At 50.2% G+C, this 27,166-nt stretch overlaps 9 protein-coding genes across 9 annotated transcripts; 6 read left to right on the forward strand and 3 right to left on the reverse strand.

Annotated features, from left to right (window-relative positions):
* Positions 1-60: 60 nt before the first annotated feature.
* BROUX77_006881 (uncharacterized protein) lies at positions 61-1,703 on the forward strand (the record flags this gene model as incomplete). Its single annotated transcript, XM_073751914.1, has 5 exons — positions 61-152; positions 211-309; positions 437-516; positions 571-870; positions 937-1,703. The coding sequence occupies 5 exons, from the start codon at positions 61-63 to the stop codon at positions 1,701-1,703; spliced, it is 1,338 nt and encodes a 445-aa protein (XP_073603028.1).
* Positions 1,704-2,145: 442 nt separating this feature from the next.
* On the reverse strand, positions 2,146-3,342 carry BROUX77_006882 (uncharacterized protein; the record flags this gene model as incomplete). The annotated part of the gene is made up of 2 exons (XM_073751915.1): positions 2,146-3,225; positions 3,298-3,342. The coding sequence occupies 2 exons, from the start codon at positions 3,340-3,342 to the stop codon at positions 2,146-2,148; spliced, it is 1,125 nt and encodes a 374-aa protein (XP_073603029.1).
* Positions 3,343-4,032: 690 nt separating this feature from the next.
* On the forward strand, positions 4,033-5,592 carry BROUX77_006883 (uncharacterized protein; the record flags this gene model as incomplete). Its single annotated transcript, XM_073751916.1, has 3 exons — positions 4,033-4,704; positions 4,773-5,514; positions 5,576-5,592. 3 exons carry the CDS (start codon positions 4,033-4,035, stop codon positions 5,590-5,592), a joined length of 1,431 nt encoding a protein of 476 aa, XP_073603030.1.
* A 294-nt stretch (positions 5,593-5,886) lies between these two features.
* On the reverse strand, positions 5,887-7,473 carry BROUX77_006884 (uncharacterized protein; the record flags this gene model as incomplete). Its single annotated transcript, XM_073751917.1, has 2 exons — positions 5,887-7,193; positions 7,245-7,473. 2 exons carry the CDS (start codon positions 7,471-7,473, stop codon positions 5,887-5,889), a joined length of 1,536 nt encoding a protein of 511 aa, XP_073603031.1.
* Positions 7,474-9,377: 1,904 nt separating this feature from the next.
* Positions 9,378-13,988, forward strand: BROUX77_006885 (uncharacterized protein; the record flags this gene model as incomplete). The annotated part of the gene is made up of 3 exons (XM_073751918.1): positions 9,378-9,787; positions 9,846-11,475; positions 11,526-13,988. 3 exons carry the CDS (start codon positions 9,378-9,380, stop codon positions 13,986-13,988), a joined length of 4,503 nt encoding a protein of 1,500 aa, XP_073603032.1.
* A 2,085-nt stretch (positions 13,989-16,073) lies between these two features.
* Positions 16,074-18,374, forward strand: BROUX77_006886 (uncharacterized protein; the record flags this gene model as incomplete). The annotated part of the gene is made up of 2 exons (XM_073751920.1): positions 16,074-17,668; positions 17,792-18,374. 2 exons carry the CDS (start codon positions 16,074-16,076, stop codon positions 18,372-18,374), a joined length of 2,178 nt encoding a protein of 725 aa, XP_073603033.1.
* A 542-nt stretch (positions 18,375-18,916) lies between these two features.
* On the reverse strand, positions 18,917-20,088 carry BROUX77_006887 (uncharacterized protein; the record flags this gene model as incomplete). Its single annotated transcript, XM_073751921.1, has 3 exons — positions 18,917-19,165; positions 19,298-19,749; positions 20,058-20,088. The coding sequence occupies 3 exons, from the start codon at positions 20,086-20,088 to the stop codon at positions 18,917-18,919; spliced, it is 732 nt and encodes a 243-aa protein (XP_073603034.1).
* Positions 20,089-20,486: 398 nt separating this feature from the next.
* Positions 20,487-22,228, forward strand: BROUX77_006888 (uncharacterized protein; the record flags this gene model as incomplete). The annotated part of the gene is made up of 3 exons (XM_073751922.1): positions 20,487-21,094; positions 21,148-22,024; positions 22,091-22,228. The coding sequence occupies 3 exons, from the start codon at positions 20,487-20,489 to the stop codon at positions 22,226-22,228; spliced, it is 1,623 nt and encodes a 540-aa protein (XP_073603035.1).
* Positions 22,229-23,559: 1,331 nt separating this feature from the next.
* BROUX77_006889 (uncharacterized protein) lies at positions 23,560-26,596 on the forward strand (the record flags this gene model as incomplete). Its single annotated transcript, XM_073751923.1, has 2 exons — positions 23,560-24,056; positions 24,364-26,596. 2 exons carry the CDS (start codon positions 23,560-23,562, stop codon positions 26,594-26,596), a joined length of 2,730 nt encoding a protein of 909 aa, XP_073603036.1.
* Between the last annotated feature and the right edge of the window lie 570 nt (positions 26,597-27,166).

A 27,166-nucleotide genomic window follows, 5' to 3' on the forward strand; every position in this document is an offset into this window, starting at 1 on the left:
AAAAGTCGCCGAGTTGTTTCGCGTTGACTGGTCCATTTCCGATCAATAAACCCGCTCGCTATGTCTCCGACTTCAACCCCTACAAAAGGACAGACCGTCACTCTAACCCTGAATCAATCGACGGGGCTCGGCGGCATGAGCGCAAAGCGATGGTGAGCCAATCTTCACTTGCCAAAATTGCCACGGAACCTATGCTGATATGGACTGCAGGAAATACATCGATCATGTTCGGACTACTGCTGGTCCCTTCACTGATTCTGATGCCGTGACCGAGGAGGCGCTCAGTGGCTTTGACAAGATCAAGATCCTGTAAGTGTTCATCTGTGCCGGCCTCAGCTTCAGGATCTAATAGTTCTTCCTTTTAGGGTCATGTAAGGTACCCTGAAATTCGCCTGATTTTGCAATAGGCATCTCATTTAACTGGTCTTGTTGATAGTGGTGCTGGCGGTCTTGGGTGTGAAATTCTCAAGAACCTCGCCATGTCCAAGTTTACAGACATTCATGTCGTTGATATGGGTTTGTAGATATGTCTCTCGTATACTCGCACACTATGCTGACCCTCGCTCACAGATACGATCGATATCTCTAATTTGAACCGTCAGTTTCTATTCCGTCAATCTGATGTCGGCAAGTTCAAGGCTGAAGTAGCAGCCAAGTTTGTAGAGTCAAGGGTTAAGGGCGTCAAAATTACACCACACAACTGCCGTATCCAGGACCTCGACCAGGACTTCTACAAGCAGTTCACACTTGTCATATGTGGACTGGATAGTATTGAGGCTCGTCGTTGGATGAACGCGACGCTAGTATCTATTGCACAAGAAAGCGACAGCCCGGACTCATTGAAACCCCTCATCGATGGCGGTACTGAAGGTATATACATGTAGCTTTGACGAGCTAATCGAAAACTATCTACTAACACCAGTCACCTCAATGCAGGCTTCAAAGGACAAGCTAGAGTTGTGCTTCCAGGGTTTACTTCGTGTCTAGAATGTCAACTAGACATGCATGCTCCACGGGCGGCTGTTCCGCTTTGCACGATCGCATCTATTCCCCGCCAACCGGAGCATTGTGTAGAATGGGCACACATCATTGCCTGGGACAATGAGAAGCCTTTTCCGTCTCTTGATAAAGACGACCCCGAGCATGTGGCTTGGCTGTACCAAAAGGCTTTGGCACGAGCCAAAGAATTTAACATTCCGGGGGTAACGTACTCTCTGACACAGGGCGTCATCAAGAACATCATCCCCGCCATTGCCTCTACCAACGCCATTGTTGCTGCTGCGTGCTGCAACGAAGCCTTTAAAATCGCGACTAGCTGTGCACCACCACTGGGCTTTGAAGAGAATTACATGATGTACTCTGGTAATGACAGCGTCTACACATATACCTTCAAGCATGAGAAAAAATCTGACTGCCCTGTCTGCGGCAACGAGGCTCGGCCCTTGGAGGTCAACCCTAAGACGACTTTAGACGAACTAAAGGAATCCTTTGCTACGCGACCAGAGGCTCAACTGAAGAAACCCTCCTTTAGGGCCCAAGGAAAGACACTGTATATGCAGTCGCCAGCTAGCCTAGAGGAACAGACAAGACCCAATCTGAGCAAGACTTTAGTGGAACTGGGACTTGAAGACAAGCAAGAGCTGGTTGTCACAGATCCTGCCTTTACAACTGAGTTCACCTTCTTCCTCAAGTTCATGAGTTAGAGGCATAACGGGACGGGAGAAAGACCAGACATACATTGCGACACATTCTTTTCTCCCTAAATCTACTCCCAAATCGGCGGAAACATGTGTTAGAAAGTTCAACTAGTTACTCATCTTGTATTCAAACATCGTGGCTACACAAGCACTTATATTTCTGAATACACGATGCATATACCTTGAAAGGAACAAATTACAAGGCTAAAATGTGCGCATGTGGTCTCATGTGTCGGCTCGTAAATGATAGAATACTATAGAAATGCATGTTGAAATCCCCAACTCCAGCAACGGTGGTAAAACACAGTAAAAGAGAAACACGCCTCCGCTCCTCTCCACCCCCCTCCGTGTATAAAATACCGCACAATTATTTGCGGCCTCTCACACTAAGCTATGCGCTTCTTTATTTCTTCCGCCTCGGTCCCTCCTGAATCAATCAACATGGCTTTTACCGGCACATGCCGATAACCTGCTTCTCCAAAATCTGGCACTTGCGCTTGAGCACAGCCAGAGCTTCGAGGAAAAGATCCTCGCTGTCCCACTGTCCCGAACTCTCTATGGAATAGATGAAGTGGTCTCTCTTGCGACCCAGTTGCACCTTGTCCTTGAACTCGGGGTGGCGCAGGCACTCACGGCTGACAGTGTCCTTCATGGCATCCAGAACTACAGCCTTCTCCTCGTTTTCATGACCCTCGTACCCACTGCCGGCTTGCGCAGCCTCGGCAGCTGAAATAGGTTCTAGGCCAATGACACCCTTGGGGAAGCACTTTTGGAACTTGACGGCATCGGCGCCAATGATGGGACTCTTAATGTTGATAACGGGCATCAGACGGTATGTCGCAGGGCACACGGGCGAGAATTTGGCGTGATCGGAGCCCAAGCCCTTGTGCATGTGGACCTCACACTTGATGGCCTGCGGTGGGCGCAACTTGGCAATGAGAATGTCCGGGTTGACGGGAGCGATAATGTTCTCTCCGGAAAAGTACTCGTCCTGCCGACCGCTGGGAACAAACTGTAGGTCGCGCGCGTACACGTTGGCGTGGTTGTACAGTTTCTCCGGGTCGGTCTCGTCCTCGGCGGCATCGGGGTTGACAGTACACTGCACGTCAAGGCGCAGGCAGACGGTGTTGTAGTCAAATAGGTTGGCATATTCGTCTTCGCCAGGTTCGGGTTTTTTGTAGTCTTTGAGGAAGTTAAGCAGGCCCTCCTTGCCGCCCTTGAAGGGAATCAGACCCAGGCGGTGGGCCAGCACCTCATCCTGGATCACGGAGGTGTTGTCGTCATAAAAGACAGTTTCGATTGCCAGCGTGGGGATCTCAGCAATGATTATGCGGCGAATCGCATTGGCGATGGAAGCGTCAATGCCAATCACACTGAAGGACATGTTGTGCTGCTTATGGTTGTGAACCTTGATGGACAGGCCATCGCGGAAAGCATCCAGTGAGAACGCGTTGTCTTCGCCCGGGTAGTGTCCGGGGAAGTCGGTGGACGACACATGGGCGACAGTCTCGGCGTTGACGTCGATGAGCTGCATAGGCGGAAAACGGGGACACAGTTAGTAACGGTAGTCGATGACAGAGGCTTCACAGTCACTACAAACCTTCCGGCTCTCGGCAGCGGTGCTGGGAATGTTTGATGGCGACATTGAAGGAAAAACGTGGTTCTATGAAAGTGCTGTTCTGTTGCTCTCAGCCTTGAAAAGTCAGTGGGCGACGGATCTCGAGATAAGATGCGTTGCCTCTTTCGCCGTCTCGAATAAGAAACTTTTTTTTACCAAATGCTTATCGATAAGGTGGCTGGCCTTCAGTGGGGAGGGGGTGTGTTTAGCTTTCAGTTGCTTTGACACATATGCATGTATGCAAATATACGCATATAACTAGATTCTCGATGCATCAATCCATGTTATGCATCTAAATAGACCGGTAAGTTTCCCCAGAAAACGGCAAAAAGCCGGCTATCCAATGGAACGGCCCCATTATCAATCCACGATCCACTTGGCCAAGTTCCAAGGATCGTGCCTCTAGTTCCAAGCAAAGGTGCCACACCAGCTCAAGCACTCCGCAACATCCACCGCATCCGCAATTCGGGGCTCCACGCCAATTCCGACCAATTCGAGATCTGCTGCTCTTGTTTGCCTGCTGCCCGTTGAGCGCGCTCCAAGACCAGCTTAATTGGGCTGTCCGCATCTCCCATTTTTTGGCACCCACCGCGAAGCCTTGCTGTGAGCGAGATAGCCACTTGAGCTCCGAAGCTCAGTCTCTATTTCCCTCGTTTCCCCCCTCTGGCTCGCCGCTTCCTTGCCAAGATACGACTCTTTAATCGACCCCCTTCCAAAATGGCCTCACTCTACCGGTTGGCAAGCCGTGGAGCTGCCGTCGGCACCCGTCTTGGCCGTTTTCCTGTGCAGCGCTCCTCGGTCCTTGCGGCCCCGCGGCCCTTCTCGACCACCATTCGTCGCCGCGCTGATGTCTATCAGGGCACTCGTCTGATGCCCACTGATGCCGATTTCATCTCGTCGGGTGACCCATACGAGGGCCCGACGCCACCCGAGGAGATCGTCAAGCGCGCTCGCGAACGCTCCGAAGATATTTCCGACCGTAAAATCCGCCACTACACTGTCAACTTTGGTCCCCAGCACCCTGCTGCTCACGGTGTGCTGCGGCTAATTCTGGAGCTCGAGGGTGAAACCATTGTCCGTGCCGATCCTCACGTCGGTCTGCTGCACCGCGGCACCGAAAAGCTCATCGAGTACAAGTCGTACATGCAGGCCCTGCCGTATTTTGATCGCCTGGACTACTGCTCGATGATGACCAACGAACAATGCTTCTCGCTGGCTGTCGAAAAGATCCTGAACATCGAAGTCCCCGAGCGGGCCCAATACATTCGTACTCTGTTCGGCGAGATTACCCGCGTTCTTAACCACCTTATGTCTGTCCTCTCCCACGCCATGGACGTTGGTGCTCTGACGCCCTTCTTGTGGGGTTTCGAGGAGCGTGAGAAGCTCATGGTAGGTTCAAGCCCGATATAATAATGGGAAGTTGACTGTCTTGAAGATACTAATACACGTCTATGTAGGAATTCTATGAGCGTGTCTCTGGTGCCCGTATGCACGCCGCCTATGTTCGTCCTGGTGGTGTCCATGAGGATATCCCTCTCGGTCTTCTGGATGACATCTACGGCTGGGCAACTCAGTTCGGCGACAGAATTGACGAGACCGAAGAGATGCTGACGGACAACCGCATTTGGATCGACCGTTTGCAGGGTGTTGGCATTGTCCCCGCTGCGGAGGCCTTGAACCTTTCCTTCACCGGTGTTATGCTCCGTGGTTCGGGTGTTCCCTTTGACATTCGCAAGAATCAGCCATATGATGCCTATGACAAGGTTGAGTTTGATGTGCCCGTTGGTGTCAACGGTGACTGCTACGACCGCTACCTCTGTCGTATGGAAGAGTTCCGTCAGTCGCTGCGCATCATCCACCAGTGCCTGAACCAAATGCCCGAAGGTCCTGTCCGTGTGGAGGACTACAAAATCTCACCGCCGCCGCGTACCGCCATGAAGGAAAACATGGAGGCTCTTATCCACCACTTCCTCCTCTACACCAAGGGCTACTCGGTCCCCCCCGGTGAGACATACTCTGCCATCGAAGCTCCCAAGGGCGAGATGGGTGTGTACCTTGTCAGCGACGGCACGGAGCGGCCATACCGTTGCTCCATCCGTGCTCCTGGATTTGCCCACCTGGGTGGATTCGACCACGTGTGCCGCGGTCATTTGCTTGCCGATGCCGTCGCAGTGATTGGTACCATGGACCTGGTGTTCGGTAAGTTTGAGTTTGCTGTGTTAATAGCCCTTGTGATGCGCCACTTACTAACAGTTTATAGGCGAGGTCGACCGGTAGAGAACAGCGAAACAGAAACAGCGCCCTTTCAGCGAAAGGCATTACCACAGATGATAAGAATAACAGCTTTTGTAGAACATGGTCCGATTGTAGATAGCTACAAATCCGATGTCCCAGTATATACTGTATTGAAGATTGTATTTTCCTTCCTTGCAGTAAACAAATCGTTTTGTTTATTTAACCTTGTGTGCCATCTTGTGTCCTTGTTCTATAATTTATTACACGATTGTCGTGATTACGTGATGGTACATGTTGTTTTTTTCTCTGCCGCCTCTCTACATCCCGTGGTTATGCTTATAGGAGCTTGGCACCGCTGCCAGATGCCTTCTCCATGAAAAAGTTCTTCAGTGGTCTCAAAGCGTTCACTGCAGTAAGACCAATAGATCTTAGCGGAACAATTGGTCCGGAGCCAAAGGAGTAGAGCTTGTGTAGCTTGTCGCAGACACCCATCAACACGTGGTTTGCAGCATAGCGTTCGGCATTGTATGATTCCAGTGACAAAATCGAGCCAATGTCTTGTCCATGAAGGACTGCAGTCTCGATACTACGCACAAGGGTCTGCACATCTCCCTGACCTTGATTCAGACCTTGGCCAGCCAGGGGATGCACGCTGTGAGCCGCATCACCCACCAGAGCCACACGCTCTGCAATGTACGTATCGGCATGACGCAACTTCAATGGGAACGACGCGACGGTACCCTCTTGCACGGCCGTAACAGTCTGCGGTATCGCAAAGCGGTCGACCGGTGTGTGCTGCAGACGCCAGTCTAACTCATTCTGCTGTGCATCTGCGGCTTCCAGTGTATGCATGTAGTCAATGTCGACAGGGCGCAGGGAAAAGCCTGCATTGACCAAAGCCACAAAGTCACGCGGTGCCAGACGCTTGAGGAAGGCTGCACGCTCAGGCGTAGTGGACCATACTAATGTCGACAGGTGCCCGGGGAGCGGCAGCATGGCCATAGGCCCGGTGGGCAGGAAACGCTGATAGGCAGTCTTGCGCGAGGCCCCGCCCCAGCCGTCTCCCTCAAGTTCAACAGTGGCAACAACTCCATGCCGCCCGTAATCCCAGCCGCGGGTCTCTATATTAGCAAAGGTGCGCACAGGTGAGTTTGCGCCATCGGCGCCAACAAGAAGACGCGCCCACAGCTTCTGACCGCTGGACAGATTAACAACGGGCCACTGGCTGAGGTCGTAGTCGTCGGTCTTCTCGCCGTAGTTGATTCCGACAACCTTGGCGCCGTCAAAAATGCTTACTTGGCCAAGCTGGTCGATGCGCGAAAGCAGGCCCTGTGTCAAGTTCAAATTCTCGGTCATGAATGCAATGGTCTGATCCCCAGTGTGTGATGTGTTGCCTTCCCAGTCAAACTCAATGCGTGCATCGGACACGCCATCCCACACTTGCATTTCCTGATACTCTTGCACACGCTCACGCTTCAGATGCGACCAAGCACCAATGCGATCCAAGTATTCGGCAGACGCCGGTGTCAGAGAGCTGCAACGATTGCTAAACTTCTCTGGCGACATTGCCCACACTCGGAGCTTGGAGAGATCTTGAGCCTCTACCAAAGCCACGCGCAGGCCAGCAGTAGTGGGATTGGCTCCTATTCAAAGATTAGTGCTTGATTTCGCTCAAACGCGCAAAGGGAACATACGTAGGGCGGCTAGAAGACTGAGGCCTGCTGGACCTCCACCCACGCAGACAACATCATAAATATCGGGCTCTGCAGAATTGGCGCTTGTAGTACCGACACTGTAGCTCCTCGCCAAGTAGCGCGCATGTGTCGGTCTGCAGTTATGACATGCCTGTGAAGCCGACAATAGTCTCGTCCTTAATATTGAGGCTCCAAGCTGGGCGGATCTTGCTGGAATCCGGGTGAACATTGAGGGCGATGAAGTAGCTCAGCCAGCAGTAATGTTATTGATTGTTTGGAGAGATGGAAGAAATTACTAAAAGGTGGAAATGTTTCCAGATTGCACTTGGTGGCCTGCGACGGCGTCTTCTTGCTCGTACGACGTCAAGCAAAACGGACCGGAGCTCAAGCCACAATCCTTGCATTTAGTTATGTGGCTGAACTAGTTGTTCTGAGGCGCACAATTGTGGCGCTGTGCCGTCATCTGATAATATTACAAGCTTCGTGCCAAAAGCGAGGCTACCAAGACTCAAGTGTGTCTACGTTTTTTTTCTTGGTTGTTTTAGTCCTAATTCATCCCTTCCGCTGATACTTTCTGCACCACGCGGTACTGGTAAGCCAGAAGATATCACGAATCGGTGCCTGAACAACTATAAAACGGCGCCCCAGAACGCCCGTCCCAAAGACAACAAGAAATGCAGAGAAGCAGCCACTAAAAAGACCACAATCTCGCCTTGTCTCGTGATCACATCGAAAAGGAAATGTCAAAGATTGAACTGGAATCAAAGGCAAGCATATTCCGGAGCAAGCTGATGAAGAGCTGACGCTGATCAAGTGTCAGTTTGTTGTGTTGTAACCCTAACCCTAACCACACACAGCGCCACATGTGAACGCCACATGTGAACGCCTCACAAAACACCACCACGTCCTCTGAAATACCCGTAGATAGCACAACACTCCTAAGTATTTACCAATAAAACCCTCAGTTCAACTTACACAGTTGGAGGTCAAAAATTACAAGAATACCACACTCACTCGGTATTGCCGTCAACCTACCAGAGGGAAGCATAGTTTAACCAGGCATGCACCATCGATTATGTGTGAAAGTACATAAAAGAAATTAGGAGCAAACCAGCCTCACCCAATCCTGTATCTGATCTGCAACAAGAAAACTCAGCGGGCACTCAACGTTTCGAGGGTTTGTAATCTATCTGGGATTTAGTTGCGAGCCAGTGAGAATATCCTGCAGCTCATGAGTGCATGCATGTATCGCACTGGGAACTTCAAATCCTAGCGTGGAATATAGGACTCCAATGACGACGATAAGAACGATAGGAGAGCCTCAAAAATTGTCTGGCCAGATACGGCTTCATTTTCATGAGGCAGAAAAATTTTTATTCACAAAACTGAGCCGTTAATTCCATAGACTCATAAATAGCGGAAGCAGACCAGGTAAAGCATACAAGCTTTCCAAGAGTGGCTACTACACGCGAAAGGGCAATGGGCATATCGAGACCGGATATGCATTCCAAGACCAACCTCAACCCCAACTATAACGACAAGCTGAGTCAGAACAGGATTGTACTCATGCTACAAGTGTAGTCAAATTCTAGTTTGGATTGGCGATAGGTAGTTGTCCAAATATCGTGCGACACAAACAGTTACAGTCCTTATTAGTAATGACAATGCTGCCAGTTGGTGTAACCAAGAGCACCCTGAGGAGCAAGAAGTCAATGGGACTCGCTAACTATGTCTTTTGGTGAACCACCCTACTCTCGTTCTCATACAACTGTAGACTCTATCACCGACCAATGTCACGCATTCCTGGTGTCGGGTTTATGACCCATGAGCCACTCGCCAATGATCGACAGTCGTTTATTCTACAAACACTTTGTATACGCTTGCATGGATGCATCAAGGTGAATGACGTGGCAGGAAAGCTGTTTGAGCTGGGGGCTGATTTCGCCCGAGAGATGTGAGTCTTGTATGCCCTTCTTGATATGAGCGGGATTTTGTCCATTTATCAACACATCATCGCTGTTTTCTTGATCTAGAGTTACCCATGATATTCTACCTGATATACTGACCGGCACTTTCTTTTGTATGAAATTTTGAAAAACATTCCATACACCACCCACCAATTTCTTTTCCGCAATGGATGGTGCTATGAGCATCGTCGGAGTTGTCACTCTAGCAGCCCAGGTCAGTTCAACTTTGTGGAAATACACCAAAGATGTCAAAAACGCACCCACTACCATCAAGAGTCTTTGTGAAGAAGTGGAAAGCCTTCGGGCTGCTGTCACCCAGGTTAAAGCCTTGTTGGATGAGCCGAATGCGAAAAAGCTCAGAGACCCCGAGGGCCTCGAACAATCTCTGAACAAGAGCAGGTCGGAGCTACAGAGTCTCCACGATAAGCTGGAGACTAAATGGTTGCAAAAAATGAAAAGAAAATGCCGGTTCAAGTCATTGAAGTGGCCTTTTAAACGCGAAGACGTCGAAACCCGGATAGAGGAACTTCGAAAACACAGACATGCTATTTCCCAAACTCTTCAAGTTGAGCATATGTATGTGGGCACTTCTATATATGGTCATCAACCGTATTCCAACTAACATTTGCTTCAGTGGAGTTACTCTCGAAAACAACCAAATTCTGAGTAGCATGAACGACAGGAGTATTTTAGTGACACTTCCTATCGCATCGGGTGCATTGTTTAGCTCTCAAGACGAGGAAAACAACCCGACCTGTCAGCCAGGCACACGAGTAAAAATCCTTGGAGACATCCGACAATGGGCCAATGACCCTTCCGCCAAAAGTCTATTCTGGCTCAACGGCATGGCTGGTACGGGAAAATCTACCATCTCTCGCACCATTTGTAATGATTTTGCCAAGTCAAATCAACTCGGCGCAAGCTTCTTTTTCAAAAGAGGAGAGGGCGATCGCGGCAACCTATCCAGATTTGTTACTACCATTGCATCCCAGCTCGCCCAGAAATACGGCGAAACTGCGAAGCATATTAAGTTAGCCATCGATGATGACATGCACATCTCGACAAAGGCCATACGAGAGCAGTTCGAAAAACTTATCTTGGAACCACTCAAGAAAACATTTTTGGAAGCCAAAAAAATAGTTTCTCTGGTACTTGTTCTCGATGCTCTCGACGAGTGCGATCGGTATGAAGACATTAAACTCATCATCACTCTCTTCTCCTCTTGCGCAAGGCATCCCGAGCTTAAGTTGAGGTTGAAATGTCTGATCACTAGCAGGCCCGAACTGCCCATCCGACTGGGCTTCAATGATGCCAAGGGCACATTTCAGGATCTAGTTCTCCATGATATACCACACAAGCTTATCGAACAGGATATTACCACTTTTTTGAAACATGAGCTCACTCGTATCCAAACCGAATTCAATCGATCTGTTGCTACTGGTCGACAACTAAGTTCCAGTTGGCCTGGGACACAGAACATCAAGGCTCTTGTCAAAAAGGCTGTCCCGCTCTTCATCTACGCAGCTACTATGTGCCGATTTCTCAATGATCGGAGACTGGGTGATCCTGGTGATCTACTAGAACAGATTCTAAGTTTTAAGGCAAACGACCAAGCATCAAAGCTAGAGGAAACCTACATGCCTGTACTCGGCAATCTGATCAAAGGTCTAACAGGAAAACGCAAGGAGGATGTGATTAAAATGTTCCGAGCGATTGTTGGCCCAGTTGTAATTCTCGCAACTCCTCTTACAATTGACGCATTGAGCGAACTTCTGAATATCTCAAAAGCCAAAATCGGCAGCCAGCTTGACATGTTGCATTCAGTTCTGGATGTCCCAGCAGTGGATGAATTGCCAGTGAGGCTGTTTCATTTGTCCTTCCGCGACTTTCTGATTGATACTGAGAAAAAAGAAACCATCCCATTTTACGTGGATGAAAACGAAACCCACAGGAGCTTGGCTGAAAACTGTCTGCGTGTCATGGACAAGCACTTCCGTGAGGACATTTGCCAACTCAGCCTGCCAGGGACAAAGGTCTCTGAAATTGAGAGTAGAATCATACAAAGTTGTATCCCCTCTGCCCTTGAATATGCTTGTCTTTACTGGGTGAGCCATATGCAAGCAGGCAAAATTGTTCTCGATGATAAGAGCAATGTTCTATCGTTCTTGCAGGAGCATCTTCTCCATTGGTTAGAAGTGATGAGTCTAATCGGAAGGGCCGAGGAAATTCTCACAATTTTGAGGAGCCTTCAACCACTTCTACAAGTGAGTACCGACCGAGAACTAGACACAATTCCCAAGCTAACAGATTATAGCCAAAAGAAATCTGCGGTCTACGAGTCTTCTTGCAGGACGCAATACGTGTCGTACGAACCAATCTCGCAACAATTACCCATACGCCTCTTCAAATTTACTCTTCGGTCCTCGCCTTTACGCCAAAGAATAGTCCCGTTCGGCGGGTCTTTGAGGAAAGGATTCCGACGTGGATATCTCTGAAGCCAGACACAAATAATAATTGGGACCAATGTGAGCAGTTCCTAGAAGGTCATACCGCAAACGTGGGCATAGTGGCCTTTTCACTTGACGGGAGACTCGTGGCCTCAGCCTCGAATGACGCGACAGTTCGACTCTGGCGAAGCGATGATGGCACTTGTGTGAAAATCCTCAAGGGTCACACCGCCCCAGTGATGTCAATTGCCTTTTCACCTGACAGTAAACTCGTGGCTTCGGCTTCAGACGATATGACAGTCCGACTATGGCGAACCTATGATGGTACCTGCGTGGAAGAGCTGAAGGGCCACACCGACGCAGTGATATCGGTAGCCTTTTCTCCTGATAGCAAGCTCGTGGCCTCGACATCATTGGATTCGACAGTTCGGCTTTGGCAAAAAGATAATGGCATACTTGTAGATGAGCTGCAGGGCCACATTGCTACAGTCAGGTCAGTGACCTTTTCACCTGATAGCAAACTCGTCGCCTCGGCTTCAAACGATATGACGGTCCGACTCTGGCGAAGCGATGATGGCACTTGTGAGCAGGAGTTGAAGGGTCACACCGACGCTGTCAAATCAGTGACTTTTTCGCCCGATGGCAGGCTCGTGGCTTCTGCCTCATGGGATTCGTCTGTTCGGCTCTGGCGAAGCAATGATGGCACTTGTGTACAAGAGTTAGATGGCCATACTTCCGCGGTGATGTCAGTGGCCTTTTCTCCTGACAGCAGGCTCGTAGCCTCAACATCATTGGATTCGACGATCCGGCTCTGGCAAAGCGACAATGGGATTTGTGTGCAAGAGCTAAAGGGCCACACTGCTCCAGTGATGTCGGTGGCCTTTTCGCCTGACAGTAAGCTTGTGGCCTCAACTTCATTGGACTCGACAGTCCGGCTCTGGCAAAGCGATGATGGCACTTGTATACAAGAGCTAAAGGGCCACACTGCTGCAGTGGTATCAGTGGCCTTTTCGCCTGACAGTGAGCTTGTGGCCTCGACATCATTGGATTCAATGGTTGGGCTCTGGCGAAGCGATGGCGACACGTCTGTACAAGAACTGACGGGCCATACTGCCGCAGTATTGTTCATGACCTTTTCACCCGATGGCAGGCTCGTGGCCTCAATTTCAAAGGATAAGACAGTCCGGCTTTGGCGAAAGGATGACGGCACCTGTGTTCGAGAGCTGAAGGGCCACACTACTGTAGTGGTATCCTTGGCGTTTTCTCCTGACAGCAAATTATTGGCAACGACCTCACAGGATTCGAATTTCCGGGTCTGGCGAAGCGATGATGGCACTTGTGTGCAGGAGTTGAAGGGTAATACCAACACAGTCAAATCAGTGGCATTTTCGCCTGACGGCAGGCTTGTAGCCTCAGCTTCAGATGATATGACGGTCCATCTTTGGCCAAAGGATGATAGCACGCATGTGCAAAGGCTGAAAGGTCATACTGATGAAATTAATTCAGTATCATTTTCCCCTGACGGCACGCTCGTAGCCTCGGGTTCAAACGATAAGACGATCCGGCTATGGCAAAGTGGTGATGGCACCTTTATACAAGAGCTAAGGGGTCACACTTCTGCAGTGACATTAATAACGTTTTCCCCTGACGGCAAGCTCGTGGCCTCAACTTCATTGGATTCTGCGGTCCGGCTCTGGCGCAGCGATGATGGGGTCTGTGTACATGAGCTGCAGGGCCACACCGCCCCAGTGCTCTCAATTGCCTTTTCGTCTGACAGTAAATTCGTCGCCTCGACTTCAGATGATATGACGGTCCGACTCTGGCGAAGCGACGATGGCACTTGTGAGCAGGAGTTGAAGGGTCACACCGACGCAGTCAAATTGGTAACTTTTTCGCCTGATGGGAAACTCGTGGCCTCGGCCTCATCGGACTTGACGGTGCGGCTCTGGCGAAGCGATGATGGCGCACTTATGGACACCTTCCCAGATATTGTCACCCAAACTCTGAAATTCGACTCTCAGACAGCATTCATTGTGACTGACAACTATACTCTTGTTGTTAATAACCAGTCGTCGATCGACCAAGCGTCTCTTCATCCTCCTATGGAGCGCTCCGGTGTCATCAGAATTAGTTCTGACCGTTGCTGGATCACATGGGATGACGTTCCAATATTGTGGATTCCTGTTTCATTCCGTGGCCATCGTTTCTTAATTCATGAATCTACTGTGATAATTGGCAGTCAGACCGGGAGAGTCACCATCATGAGATTTGAGAATCCTGAATTTAGGAGGCTTGATATGCAGCGTGTACTTCCTCAACACGACACATAGCTAGACACTGAATGTTCTGAACACCCCTTGACAAATAGACACTGTACCAGCAATGGAGAACTTCACCCTTAATTTATGCTCAACGACTCTCGCTAGATGACACATGGTCGTTGGTGTTATATTGAACTGCCTGACGAGGCATAAAATTCTCAGTTTTTAGTCATTGCATTCCTTCTCTACCGACAGGATAATTCGCGATTCAATAGTAGAAACTCTTATGATTGTGGTAGAAGAGATTCAGTGTTGAAGTTGAGAAATGCGGCCGTGCATTTGATATAATGATTGGGTTGTGTAACTCAGTGGCGAACTACGTCAATTTGATCCTTCGGAGACGGCGACAAGATAAGACTACCACAGCCCCTAATGGAGCACACGCTTGAGATAGTCTCGATAACGAAATCTCGCCTATCAAAGCGTCTTCCATTCCATTCACTCTCAATCTCCACTCGTCTTCAACACGGTAATCACGATTGGTAAACTTAATATCCAAACGCTGCGCTTAAAATTATGTTGAAAAAAGAACGTGATATCTGAATACGGACAAGTGGGTGTGCCCTTCTTGTGTCCTGGTCTCTTAAAGCTATTCACTTGACTGCAGGCATATTAATTATCCATGGCCTCTGTTCTAGATGTCTCTGGTCATGATACGATACGATATTCTGCCGTGCCCCGAGACTTGGGCCTGACTATTGTTCATGGTTCATGAAAGCTGAACGAAACCTCCGATTTTCTATGAGCCTCCGCAGTGAGGAGCCATCCCATCGGAAGAACTATCAAGAATCCTATGGCTCTAATAAGCATCTCGATCTAGTTGGATGGCAATGTCATGCAATCTAAAGCGTTGACATGGTCGGGTCGTCAAGAGACGAAGAGACAGACTGATCGAGGAGTCTCTATTTAAGTGTCAACCCCCGAGTGAGAATCCAGTTCTTTCTGATTCCTGTCTTGATCGGGCTTACTTCTTTTTCGGTCTTCACTCCTCTCTCTCTTTAGCCTTTCCCTTGTGCTTCGCTTCATTCCAGATTTAACTCTTCCCATGTACAACATCGCCTTCTCTCCCCCTCAATAGGATATTGTCACGAACTAAAAAATACAAAACATAGGTCTAAATAGATCGTTGGGGAAGTATTTATGCGAAAGACTTGAGCCTCCAGTTCAAGCATGGTTAGTTAACCATAAACAGTTATCGGGAGGATGATGATAGTATGGCCTGTAAATGACTCGCAGGTGTGTGCAGTTGGCAGAGACAGCTGGCGCAGTCATATGCATAATTTTATCTCTATGACCTCGCCGGTACGATCGCTTTCACAAAACTGGCTGGCGTAGCTACATAGGATTAATGAATAAACAACAGAAATAAGAAGCCTCAAGACCCTAGGAGCTTACGGACTGTCGTCATATCTTCTCGTCCAATCAGCAGCTATTCTTGGTGAACACTTGCTGCTGACTGCTGACGAGATAGCCCGCAAAAACAAGGCTGTGGATATCAAAAACTGCGTAATATGGTGGTTGCAGTCAAGTCTAATCGTGCAAACCCATTTTTTGCTTGACTGTCACACACTTCGATCTTGATCAAGCCACTCGCGTTCTCCCGAGTTCCATCCCATAAAATCTCATCAAACATCGTCACGTGACAACCCGCCGCAGACTTTCTGTGGGCCCGTTGTCCCCCGTCGCCCCTGTTGTTGTTGTTTTCTTCACAATACAAAGCCTTGATCCTGTAAACAACTCAGTGATCAGGATCAAAGTAAACACCTATCAAAGTTATCATTTTTGCTGTGCATCCTGACGGCCCCATCTCCACGTACATACGTCCTGTCATCCTTCTCTTTTGGGTGGCTTTCGTGTCTGTGAGTGTGTCCCTTCTGCAGCCAGTCGTGCTGCCATCTGCCCTGTGTATACCACACCACACCCGCCACAGCACAATTCACACTTGTACCTCTGAAGCCTCAGGGTCCTGACATTTATCCTCGTCTTTTCTTGCCGTTAGGTTTCCATCCCCGTTTGCTATCCTAATCTCTGGCTGGCATTTAGTGTCCATCGCCACCTGCCTTGTTGAAAGCCGATTCCTCCTCTATCGCAGCCATGGCCGACTCCGACGTCGACTATCTCCAGCCGGACTTTGACCCCAGGTCAGTGACCATGCCGCGACTACGGTCCATCATGGTCACCCACAACATCCAGTATCCCTCGACTGCGAAGAAACAGGATCTTGTGAATCTCTTCAACCAAGAGGTTGCACCTATGGCTAGGAAGCTGTTGAAACAACGCGCCCGTGTCAAGCGGATGAGCTCCGGAATCGTCAATGCCGATGATATCCTAGACCCTGAAGACGAAGACGACAACCTCACTCTTCGCCCCCCGTCGCGCTCCCACACCCGTCGATCTGCTTCGCCACGCAAGTCAGTGTCTCCACGCAAAAGCTCGTCGCATCTTCATAGAGAATCTATTGAACCGGAATATGTTGCGGAGCCCGCGTCTACCAGAACTGTTCGAACAACCAGACGCTCTACAAGCCGTGGTCTCTCCATGGATCCCGAGACCATCCAAGCCACTCCCTCGACTCGTCGTTCTCGCACAAGCATGACCCCCAAGGTCGTTGTTCAAGAACCTTCACAGCCCGATGACGATATCCCTGATATGCTTTCTGAGGAGGACCATGAGGAAAGTGTCTTCACCGATGACAACCCTTTCCAGCGCTCTCCCCCAAGGGCCAAAACCCCTGGTAGCAGTCGCCGAAAATCTGCTGGTCCTGGAACTGCAAGCAAGCGCAAGAGCACCGACGCGCCCTATGAAAAAAGTTCTCCCATGGGAGTCACGCTTTCCAGCATAATGGCACAGCAGCATCAAGCTCTACTTCCCAATTCTCGGAGCCCATCTGCCGATATCAGACAAACTCCATCACCTGCAGCTGCACGAATTGTGAAGCGAAATCTCTCATCCTCTCCCGTTCCTCGACGGAGCCCCTCTCCTGGGCCATTCCCAGAATATCAACATGACATTGATGCCGGGGAGGAGTTCACCCCTGAAGCTCTACAGGAGCTTGAAGCAGATATTGCTGCCTCTGGTCAGTCCGTCACTAATTCTTACAGAGCAACAGATCCCAGCCGCAAATTTGACTTTGCCACGCCTCTTTGGGTCTTGCTTTTTACTATCCTCGTTGCCTATGGCGTGTGGTATCGTCAAGAGAAAATCGCTGTCGGTTACTGTGGCTTGGGCCGTGAAGCAAAAGAGATTATTTCAGCTGATGTTCCAGTGCCAGACTGGATTATTCCTTTCGTTGAACCCCAGTGCGAGCTTTGTCCTCCTCACGCTTACTGCTACGAGGACTTTGTTGTCCGTTGCGAGGCTGACTTTGTACTGAAGCCTCACCCTCTGTCTCTTAGTGGCTTGATTCCAATCCCGCCCACTTGCCAACCAGATGGTGAAAAGGTTGTACGTGTCAAGGCTGTTGCTGACAAGGTCGTTGAAGAGCTCCGCACTCGTCGTGCTGAGCATGAATGCGGTGGAATTTTCAACGAGGATGGCGAAAAACAGGGGAGTCCGGTTATCAAGGAGCAAGCTCTAAAAGAGATTATCAGCCGTCAGCGTCGTAAGAAGCTCGCTCAGCAAGAGTTTGACGATCTTTGGGATGCCGCCATTGGCGAGGTTAAGACCCGTGAAGAAGTCGAAATTACTACGTAAGTGAACCCTCGTTGGAAAACAACCAATGCAACGGCGATGCATTTACAATGTTGCATAACTTGAAACCAGGTCTTGTCTGACTTTATTCAAACTAACCAGACCGATTGCCACACCAACAGAGAAACCGATTCCGGAGGTGTTTCAGACACGTACCTCTCTTCCACCTCTCTCGCTAGACTTCCAGTCACGTGTGCCATCAAGAGAACGTTCTTCAAAGGGCTGGAACGATATCGCTTCGGAATTGGGGCTGTAATTTCTGTTCTCATCACCGCTCTCTACATTCGGGGACGTTACCGCAACTATATTGCCACGTCCGCCAAGATCCCTGCACTGGTGGACCATGTGCTGGACCGCTTGTCCAAGCAAAAAGAAACTGCTGATGAGGAGTACGACGATCCATGGCTCTTCCTGCCTAACCTACGTGACGATGTCCTGCGCTCCGTGCACTCACTCTCGGAGCGTGAGCGGATATGGGCGCGTGTGATTCGTGTCGTTGAACAGAACGCCAATGTGCGCACTGCGCAACGGGAGAGCCATTCTGGCGAAGTAGGCCGGGCATGGGAGTGGATTGGCCCTGTGAGTAATGACATGTCTAGCACTCGCCGAAAGAGCGGCAGACACTCGTATGGCGGTGATGTGTCCGTCAAACCAGAGACGCCTGACCGGGCTCAGTGGGAAGAAGGCAAACGGCCGATCTACTAGGTGAAGTTGGTATAAACACTAGAAATCCCTTTGCTTCTGTTTCTGTTTCTGTTGTCAAACAAAAAGTTTTCAATCTATAGTTAGTTATGTAGTAATGTTTATTGAGTGAAGTCACCCCGAATAGACTTTTTTGCTGTGTTGGTTGTTCTATATATGCACAGGGTTACGAGCAGACTAGGGTTATCTCCCGATTTGAGGTTCGAGATAGCCACTTTCGATGTAAACATCTCGATGGACATGAAAAACAAAACATGTGGTTGAACATAATATATTGCACACGTGTTTATGATTAGTAAACACTAAACTAACAGATAAAAGAGACGCATTCAAGTAGTAAATGACACCTTTCTAGCCCGTTAGTTTTAGATAAAGAGGAAACACCATTGCTGAAGAAACACCAGCATGAAGGCGGCGGGGGTGGAGGACGTGAGATTCAGTGACGAAAGAGTAGGAGCAAAAGAAACCGCTCCAAGGTCGGGGAAGGGGGAGGCCGGATAAGATCAAAGAGACATGTTTTTATCTAGGGTTATTCTGTGTGTGATCTAAGCCTTGGCCTGGGCAACAATCTTCTCGACCTCGGCGACGCTCTGGCGGAGAATCTCCTGCAGAGCCTTGGGATTGGTCAGCTCCTTGGTGGCCTTGGCAATGACGTAGTCGGCGGTCTCCTTCTGCTGGCGAGCCTTGATCTGGGACTCGTAGCGGACCCACGAGTCGAGAACGGCCTTGGCCTCGGCAGCCAGAGCGGTCTTCTGCTCAAGCTCGAAGGACTCAGCCTCGACGCGAGCAGTCTCCTGCGGGAAGGAAAAGAAGAGCAGTTAGCATAGTTTCAAGTGGCGCGCGAGATTGAAGCAGATGGGTTTCGTGGGCCAATGATAAGCCTGAGAGCTTTACTGAGCTGCAATCCGACAAGGCGAGAGACGTACCTTGGAGACTTCGAAGAGAGACTTGGTGATGTCGACAACACCGGCCATCTCCTGGACAGAGGTGATGCGGGTCTTGACAGCCTGAGTGTGGTCCTCACGGGCCTGGTTCAGGATGTTTTTGATCTTATCGTTCTGGGTCTTGGCCCACTCCGAGTACAGAGGACCACCGAACTTGATCAGCGAGCCCCAGACACCGAGAAGGCAGAAGGCGACGACGGTCTCCTCGTTAACAACGTAGTACTCGTTGCTGATGGCGTAGACCGACAGGGCAGCGGCGGATGACAGAATAGCCGACTTGGAGATTAGCGAGTTGCCGGGCAGCGAGTCGATGATGGACTGGGCCTTCTGCTGCGAGGGGGTGGGGGTGTTGCTGGTGGAGGAAGCGCGGATGGCCATGGCGGAGATGGCGGGAGCGGCGCTGCGGGCCACCGTCGGCCGCAGGAGGGGCGCGGCTGTTCCGGAAGAGAAGAGAGAAGGGTCAGCTAGGTTCCCTGATAGAAGAGTACGTGGGGGTAGGCTCGATGTCGGGGCATTGGCGGCAGACAAAGCACCTGCTAGCGCTTTCGAAGCGGGCCAATGGTTCCGGAGTCACGGCCGCCCGTTTCTGGCAATCTTTCTAGATTTTTTCAGACTGTGTCGTTCGTACTGCCGTGTCGGAGATGGGAGGGGGAGAGCAGCCTTGCCGGGCGAATTCGGCCAGCCAGCCCCGCGAGCCATTGGCGCCCCAAAATCGAGCCAGAAGAATCCAGGTACTACTCACCAACAGCGCTACGAGCCAAGCGGGACGCCATTGTGAACTATAAACACGGAAGATGGGCGAGTGAACGGAGGAGAAAGCGGTTCGGTTCGAGAGTTCGACTTGCGGTCGTTCGGAGCTTGGAGGATTCTGGCTGAGAGTTTTATCGCGCTGTTGCCATTCAGAGGTCCTGCCAGGCCCGGCAAATTCAGCCATCACGTGATGTCCCTTGTCCTCCCGAATTTTGGCTTTTAAAAAAGCCAGCCAGTTCGTATGACTAAGCAAGACTTCTGTCAAGCTGATAAGGAGCGATAAGAGGAAGACCCGCTTTAATTTTCAAAAGTCTGCGAGACGGCTAGAGCTGCGATGCTTTTTTGCTGAGCGTAGGTGATGTTGGTTACGCATATTAGCCCACTGGTCTTTTTCTTTTGTCGTTTCAACCTTTCTTCCACAATGCCCCCGTCTGCTGCCAAAGAAGCACTGAAGCGCAAGCGGAAGCCTGCCGGCTCCGAGGAGCCCAAGAAGCGCCGCCGTTCCATCGGCAATGACGACGAGACAGATGTCGAGGCGCAAATCTTGGAGCTTGAGGCGCAGATCCTAGAGTCCAAGAAAAACTACAACAATCTTACAAAGCTCTTCGACTACATCGAGGGCTATCTCGACAATGCCAAATTCTCAATGCTGGCTGCTGTAGCCTGCTGCCGAGTGTTTATCAAGCTGCTAGCTGCCGGCCGGTTGCTACCCAAAAAGGGACTTTCAGAGAAAGATATTGTCGTGGTCAAATGGCTTCGTGAGCGCTACTCGGCATACCGCTCCCTTCTTCTGACGCTCATGAGCGTGGACGAGTTGTCACTAACTGTCTTGACCTTGATCATGAAGCTTCTAAAGGTGGAAGCACAGTACTTGAACGACAAGGACGAGTACCAGTTCCCTCCCTTCTTTGCCTCGGATCTAGTCAAGACGCTAGTTGAGGAGTGCAGCAGTGAGGTTCGCAAGGAGTTTTTGAGCGAGTTCGTCGACGAGTTTGATGACATCAGATACTTTACCTTGAGGGCAATCAAGTAAGTTACGGCCCTGCATGCAATAAAGACCGTCCTTGCTAACAAAATCCCAGGACACTTGCCGGAACATGGACTGAAGAGAGACAATTCTTTGATGCAGCGTTTGAGCTTTTGTCGGGCATCGATGGCGTTCCCGACTCAAACAATGAACTAGAAGATTTCTACGTTGAAAAGCCCAAGGCCAAATCTCATGCCCTATTTTCTATCATTCAGCACAAGAGACAAGCGCAAGACGCGTGGCTTGCTATAATGGCCCACGGCTCGACGAAAGACCGGCGGAAGAAGATTCTCAATGCTCTGGTTGAAACGATAGCACCGTGGTTCCTAAAGCCTGAGCTACTGGCTGACTTCCTTACCGACTGCTACGATATGGGTGGCGCGACGTCTTTGCTTGCGCTGTCCGGTGTCTTTTATCTCATTGAGCACCGAAACCTGGATTACCCCTCGTTCTATACCAAGCTGTACTCGCTCCTGGACCGTGATATTATGCACTCGAAACACCGTTCCAAGTTCCTCCGTCTGATGAACACTTTCCTGTCTTCATCACATCTGCCAGCGGCGCTGGTTGCCAGTTTCATCAAGCGATTTTCACGCCTGGCCCTCTCGGCGCCGCCTAGTGCTGTCGTCTTTGTGGTTCCTTGGGTGTACAACATGTTCCGCGCACATCCTCTGTGTACCTTTTTGCTTCATCGTGAGATTCGCGACGCCGAGCTCAAGAAGATGATTGAGGACGAGGGCTTCAAGGACCCATTCAACCCCGATGAAAAGGACCCCATGGAAACTGGCGCCATAGACAGTTGCCTGTGGGAATTGGTGCAGCTGCAGAGCCATTACCACCCTAACGTGGCGACTATTACGAAGATCATTTCGGAACAATTCACCAAGCAGGCGTATAACCTGGAGGACTTCTTAGACCACTCGTACAGCAGTGTAAGTGGTGTTATTTTCGTTCAGATACGAGGTGTGTATTTTACTAACACATATCTCCGCATATAGTTGCTCGAAGCCGAAATGGGTAAAGACATCAAGAAACCCCCCGTCGTTGAGTTCCAGATACCCAAGCGCATATTTTTGCCACAGGATGCAGACTCTGGCATGGCCGACAGTCTAGCGGTTAAGCTGTGGGAGTTTTAGATGGAGACCTCCCACCAGGTCAAGATCTGTTTGTATTTCGACTTGTTAACTATTGGTTTCTTATGTTCGTCTTGCTTTCCCATTGTACTGCTAGCCAAGGTGCCCAAAAGCAATGTCGTTGTTTTCTTTTTGGAGTTTCCGAGTTGGTCTGAATTGTTGCGTTTTGTTTTGTTTTGCTTTCATCCACATGATTGAGATTAACACAGTCGCTATCCTGCTTTGTGCTGGGGAGGCTCAAGCATTAGGATGAAGCTGTTAGTCCGCTAGCTGGTTATACGTCCTTGGATACCTGCCCATAATTGTGTAGTTAGTGCAGCAACTAATTTTTCAAGCTTTTTCTTTGTGAGGCGGCACTGTTCCTTGTAAGACATGCGTGAACGATGCAGTATTACCTTCACAAATACGTGCTTGTTTGAAATATGGACCAAGTCAATGATACCTTCAACGAAAATCATCAGTGGAGCTATCTGACGATGAGTGATAGCGTGCAGTCTCCAAAAGAGACAAGCCCCAAAACACGGGCGCTAGTCAAGGAAAGAGCGATACTCAAGACATTGGAACTAGTAATTGCCCTCTCGCGCTAATAAACGTGCTGATATGATATCACTGGCGATTGCAAGCACAAAACGGCAACTGCTCATGGTGTCTGGCCGGAAAAAAATTCTCGTCTTATATTTGTAGCGCTCTTCTTTTTCTTCTGCTCCGTTGGTTTTGTTCTTCTCTTCATCATTCCTAAACGTCTTTTTGCGCATTTAGCTGTCTGCAAACCTTTGCTTCCTCCCTCCTGCATCGAGCGAGCTCCTGTGTTCTCCCTCACTCGGCATCCTCATCCAGCCTCGCTGATGTCCGTCCGCCTCGTCGACTTTTCCTCCTCCACATCGCTGTGTGCACGCCCCCGACTATGCGCCATCCAGCCCGCTTCCATTGTGCCTTAATTCACTGATCGACGTCAAATACATGGTACGTATAGGCGTCACTTCAACTATGCAGCCACTTTAAGCCCCAAAATGCCCTGGCCGCGCTGTCAGTCAAACGTTGTTTTACTCTTAATTGCGCATCTGCCAATGAGGCCGTCATGCTTTCAAAGACGAGACAGCCGCACCGGCTGATGACTTCATGCACGGCTATTCACTTGATTTTGAAGCTGACTTGCTTTTGTTTTGCTCATAGCGTCGCTGTTACCTTATCTACGCTTCAGATTGCTGTTTGCCACAACCCTGTCTGACCGCTCACCTCGCTGCGTGTCAGTCACATCGGCTCCCTTACTGCCCTTGTCTGCGACATAAAATACTACGCCCGGCGCTCTTTCTTTGTTTTATAACTTGCGAATTATGCCATCGCAGGCCCCTGCCACGTCCGCCAACCCGCCTTTCTCGAGCTCCAGCTCCCGATTCCGTTCCCGTTCTAAGATACATAATAAAACCGGTACCCCTACTTCACGAGATTGCCGCACCACAGAAAGCTCCCAGGACGACTTCCCTCGCCATTTGTCAACCAGTCCAATAGCCGAGTCCTCTCATGTGTCCCAGCCTTCTGAGGCCGCACCTGTCCCTACCATAGCCTCGGCCTTGGGCACCACACCAATGGCCTCTTCCAACAAGCGGCGCAAGAATCGCGGCGGTCGGAAGAAGAGAACGCGCAGAAAATCATTTGCAGTACCTGTTGAAGATTCTAATGATGAAGCAACTCGGTCTGGCGTTGAAGCTGACCAGGGTCAGGAGTGGGCAGAAGATGACGATATGCAGCGAGAAGAAAGTGTTTTTAGCTCGCTTCCCCGACGGCATACAAGCGGTGATAATATCCAGCCTGACACGTCAGTCGACCGTAGGTAAGTCAAGCAATCGAGCATTTGCTCGATGTCCCACTATGCGCTGTTCGCTTTTTTTTGCCCCATAGTTATCGCAAACTCATACTTGCATATCATGAGGTCATCACCTGGCTCTCTCATGCAGCAGTCCGCTCCTCCAAACCCCAAGCTCTAAAAGCCGCATTGTTTGGCACTGCCATACTGGCCTGCTGCCCAGGACCCAAGCTCTTTCGGTGCTCTCGCCTGTTCGTTTGGCTACATTACCCTCATTATACCCCACCAGCAATTGGCCTACGTTGTGTTCTAACTTCCATTCTGCAATCAACAGTACAAAATCTACTCGCCCTCGGAGATCCTCTATGGCGCTAGGAAACTCCTCCTTTGCACCACCATTTACCTTTCAGCGCAACCGTTCATCCCGACAAGACGATTCAGATAGCGATGATGATAAAGACGACTCATACGACGAAGGCGTGCCTCTATTATCATCTTCTCGCGCGAAAAGAGTCACAGGCTCCATTTCTATGCCAAACTACAGCGCCGGTCAGAGCCTTAGCCGTCGTAGCTCGACTCCATCTTTTCGCAACCGATTGAACCCTCACACGACTCCGAATGTCGAACGTAAAAACAATGTCAACTATCCCCCATCTATACCTGGGTCTCCTACACTGGGCCCCTCTGATGGCCCAGATATGACATTTGGCGATGTCATGATTCGACATGAGCTTTCCCGACACACCTCCGACGACGGCAGTCAACGAAATGGCGGCCTGTCAGATGGTGACGACGATAACCTAGGTCACAGCCCTAGAAGCACAAGTACCGGCAAGAGAGCGGCAATGTCTTCGGCCGGTCTTGGATTCTCGCCATCCGTTGACAACCATGATGACGAGGATGACAACGAAGATCCACGCTCGCAAATGTTTGGATCGCGCCGACGTGACAGGAGACGTCGCCGCTGGCCAGATCTATCGGTTCTCCAAGATTGGAGTACGTATGAAAAGGAAAGCCGAACGGAAGGGTTACGGGCCAAGAAAATCACCGAGCCACAACTTATTAATGGGCGCCTACGACCGGTGAACAAGGACTGGTACCTATCTGCTGAAGAATTTCCTTATCGTTTCACGTACTTCAACGAGGAATTACCGAGTACCATTCACAGCCAGACGATATCTGAGTTGGTTCAGAGCGAAAGCTCGTTCCGCGAACTCTTCCTACCAGACCGACGAGTTTTATCCGATGATTCAGACAGCAGCTCATCGGAAGATGAGCAAGTAAGCTTCAATGCACATATGCGAGGTGCCAGTAATAACCAAAACCCACTGATCAAAGCGCCGTCCCGAAACCTTGCTCGAGGGTCATCAACGCTTTTAGGGTCTGCCTACGGCTCTGAAGCTCAACCAGACATGTCTCCCTTTCCAGGTACACCTCTTTCACACTCGCTGAATGTACGAAATGGCCCGGCGAACAGTCTCCCAGAAAGCCCACAAGTAGCGTCAACTCCGGTCCAAGAAAAACCCGTGCGCCTTGGCGAACGGCCGATATGGTGGCTGGATGTCATGAACCCAACAGAGGCAGAGCTCAAGGTGATAGCCAAGGCTTTTGGCATTCATCCTCTGACAGCTGAAGACATCATGCTTCAAGAAGCGCGTGAGAAAGTAGAGCTTTTCAGACACTATTATTTTGTCAACTACCGCACTTTTGATCAAGACGTTAACAGTGGCGAGTACTTGGAACCCGTCAACATGTACGTGGTAGTTTTCCGCGAGGGCGTCCTCAGCTTCCATTTCGGGATGACTCCTCACGCTGCAAATGTGCGCCGACGCGTGCGCCAACTGCGCGACTACCTCATCGTGTCCTCTGACTGGATCTCGTATGCCATTATCGATGACATCACAGACGCCTTCGTTCCCTTGATCCAAAGCATCGAAGATGAGGTCGACGACATTGACGACACCATCCTCAAAATGCACAACACCAACGGCGGCAACATCGCCGCCATCTTGGGCGGTGCCAAAGCAAGCGACGCAGCGTCGATCCGCTCCAGGTCTAGTGCCTCGACTGCCGAGTCCAGCGGCGACATGCTGCGGCGCGTAGGCGACTGTCGCAAGCGCGTGATCCTGCTGTACCGGCTGCTAGGTAACAAGGCCGACGTAATCAAGGGCTTCGCCAAGCGCTGCAACGAACGGTGGGAGGTGGCGCCGCGGTCCGAGATTGGCTTGTACCTGGGCGACATCCAGGATCACATTGTGACGATGACAGCCAACTTGAGTCACTACGAGCGCATGTTGTCGCGCTCGCACGCAAACTACCTGGCGCAAATCAACATCGAGATGAGCGAGCGCCAGGAAAAGACGGCCGATGTCCTAGGCAAGCTGACGGTTCTGGGCACTATTGTACTACCCATGAACATCATCACCGGTCTATGGGGCATGAACGTCTGGGTGCCTGGCCAGGGCACCGAAGATGACTTGACATGGTTCATGTGGATCTCAACGGGGCTTCTGCTGTTTGGCGGTGCGTGCTACCTCATTGCCAAACGGGTCTACGGCATCGTATGATGACGCAGCCCTGTCTTCCTTTCGTTGGAGATTATGTGCAGCTTCTCGATCTACCATGTAACCTGTGTCTCATCCTTCACACCTTTATATACGCAGCAACTGCGATAATACTTTTTCAATGGCATAATAGAACCAATGGTATTAGGAGACTTGATTGATATCCTCAAAGCATTTGTCCAACCCTTTTTTACGTCTTCCCTCATGGTGGTAATAAAAAGAATATACATAATAGCAACAACATTAGGAATCAAGAACGCCAAACGCACGACACATGATAAAAAACAAAGGAAAAAGAACTCCATCCTTAGGACCCGCGAACCAGAAGACAACGACGAAAAAAAAAAAAGACCGGGGAAAGGGTGGGAAATACATACGTAGACTTCTAGCAACAGGTTAAGGGAAAACGAAAGCAATATTGCTGACGTACACAATTGTGTGAGGGAGGGGCGTGGGTGGAATAGATACCAAGAGAGTATGCAGCGTCATAGTAACAGGCAGATCCAATGGCTTCACAAAGTCTGTACGAGGACGAAACTCTATCAGGCGCGACATAGCAGCGAAGAGGAAGCA

Source organism: Berkeleyomyces rouxiae, assembly GCF_048999995.1.
Source record: "Berkeleyomyces rouxiae strain 22BRR77 chromosome Unknown BrBRR77_ptg000009l, whole genome shotgun sequence".
Taxonomy (NCBI): domain Eukaryota; kingdom Fungi; phylum Ascomycota; class Sordariomycetes; order Microascales; family Ceratocystidaceae; genus Berkeleyomyces; species Berkeleyomyces rouxiae.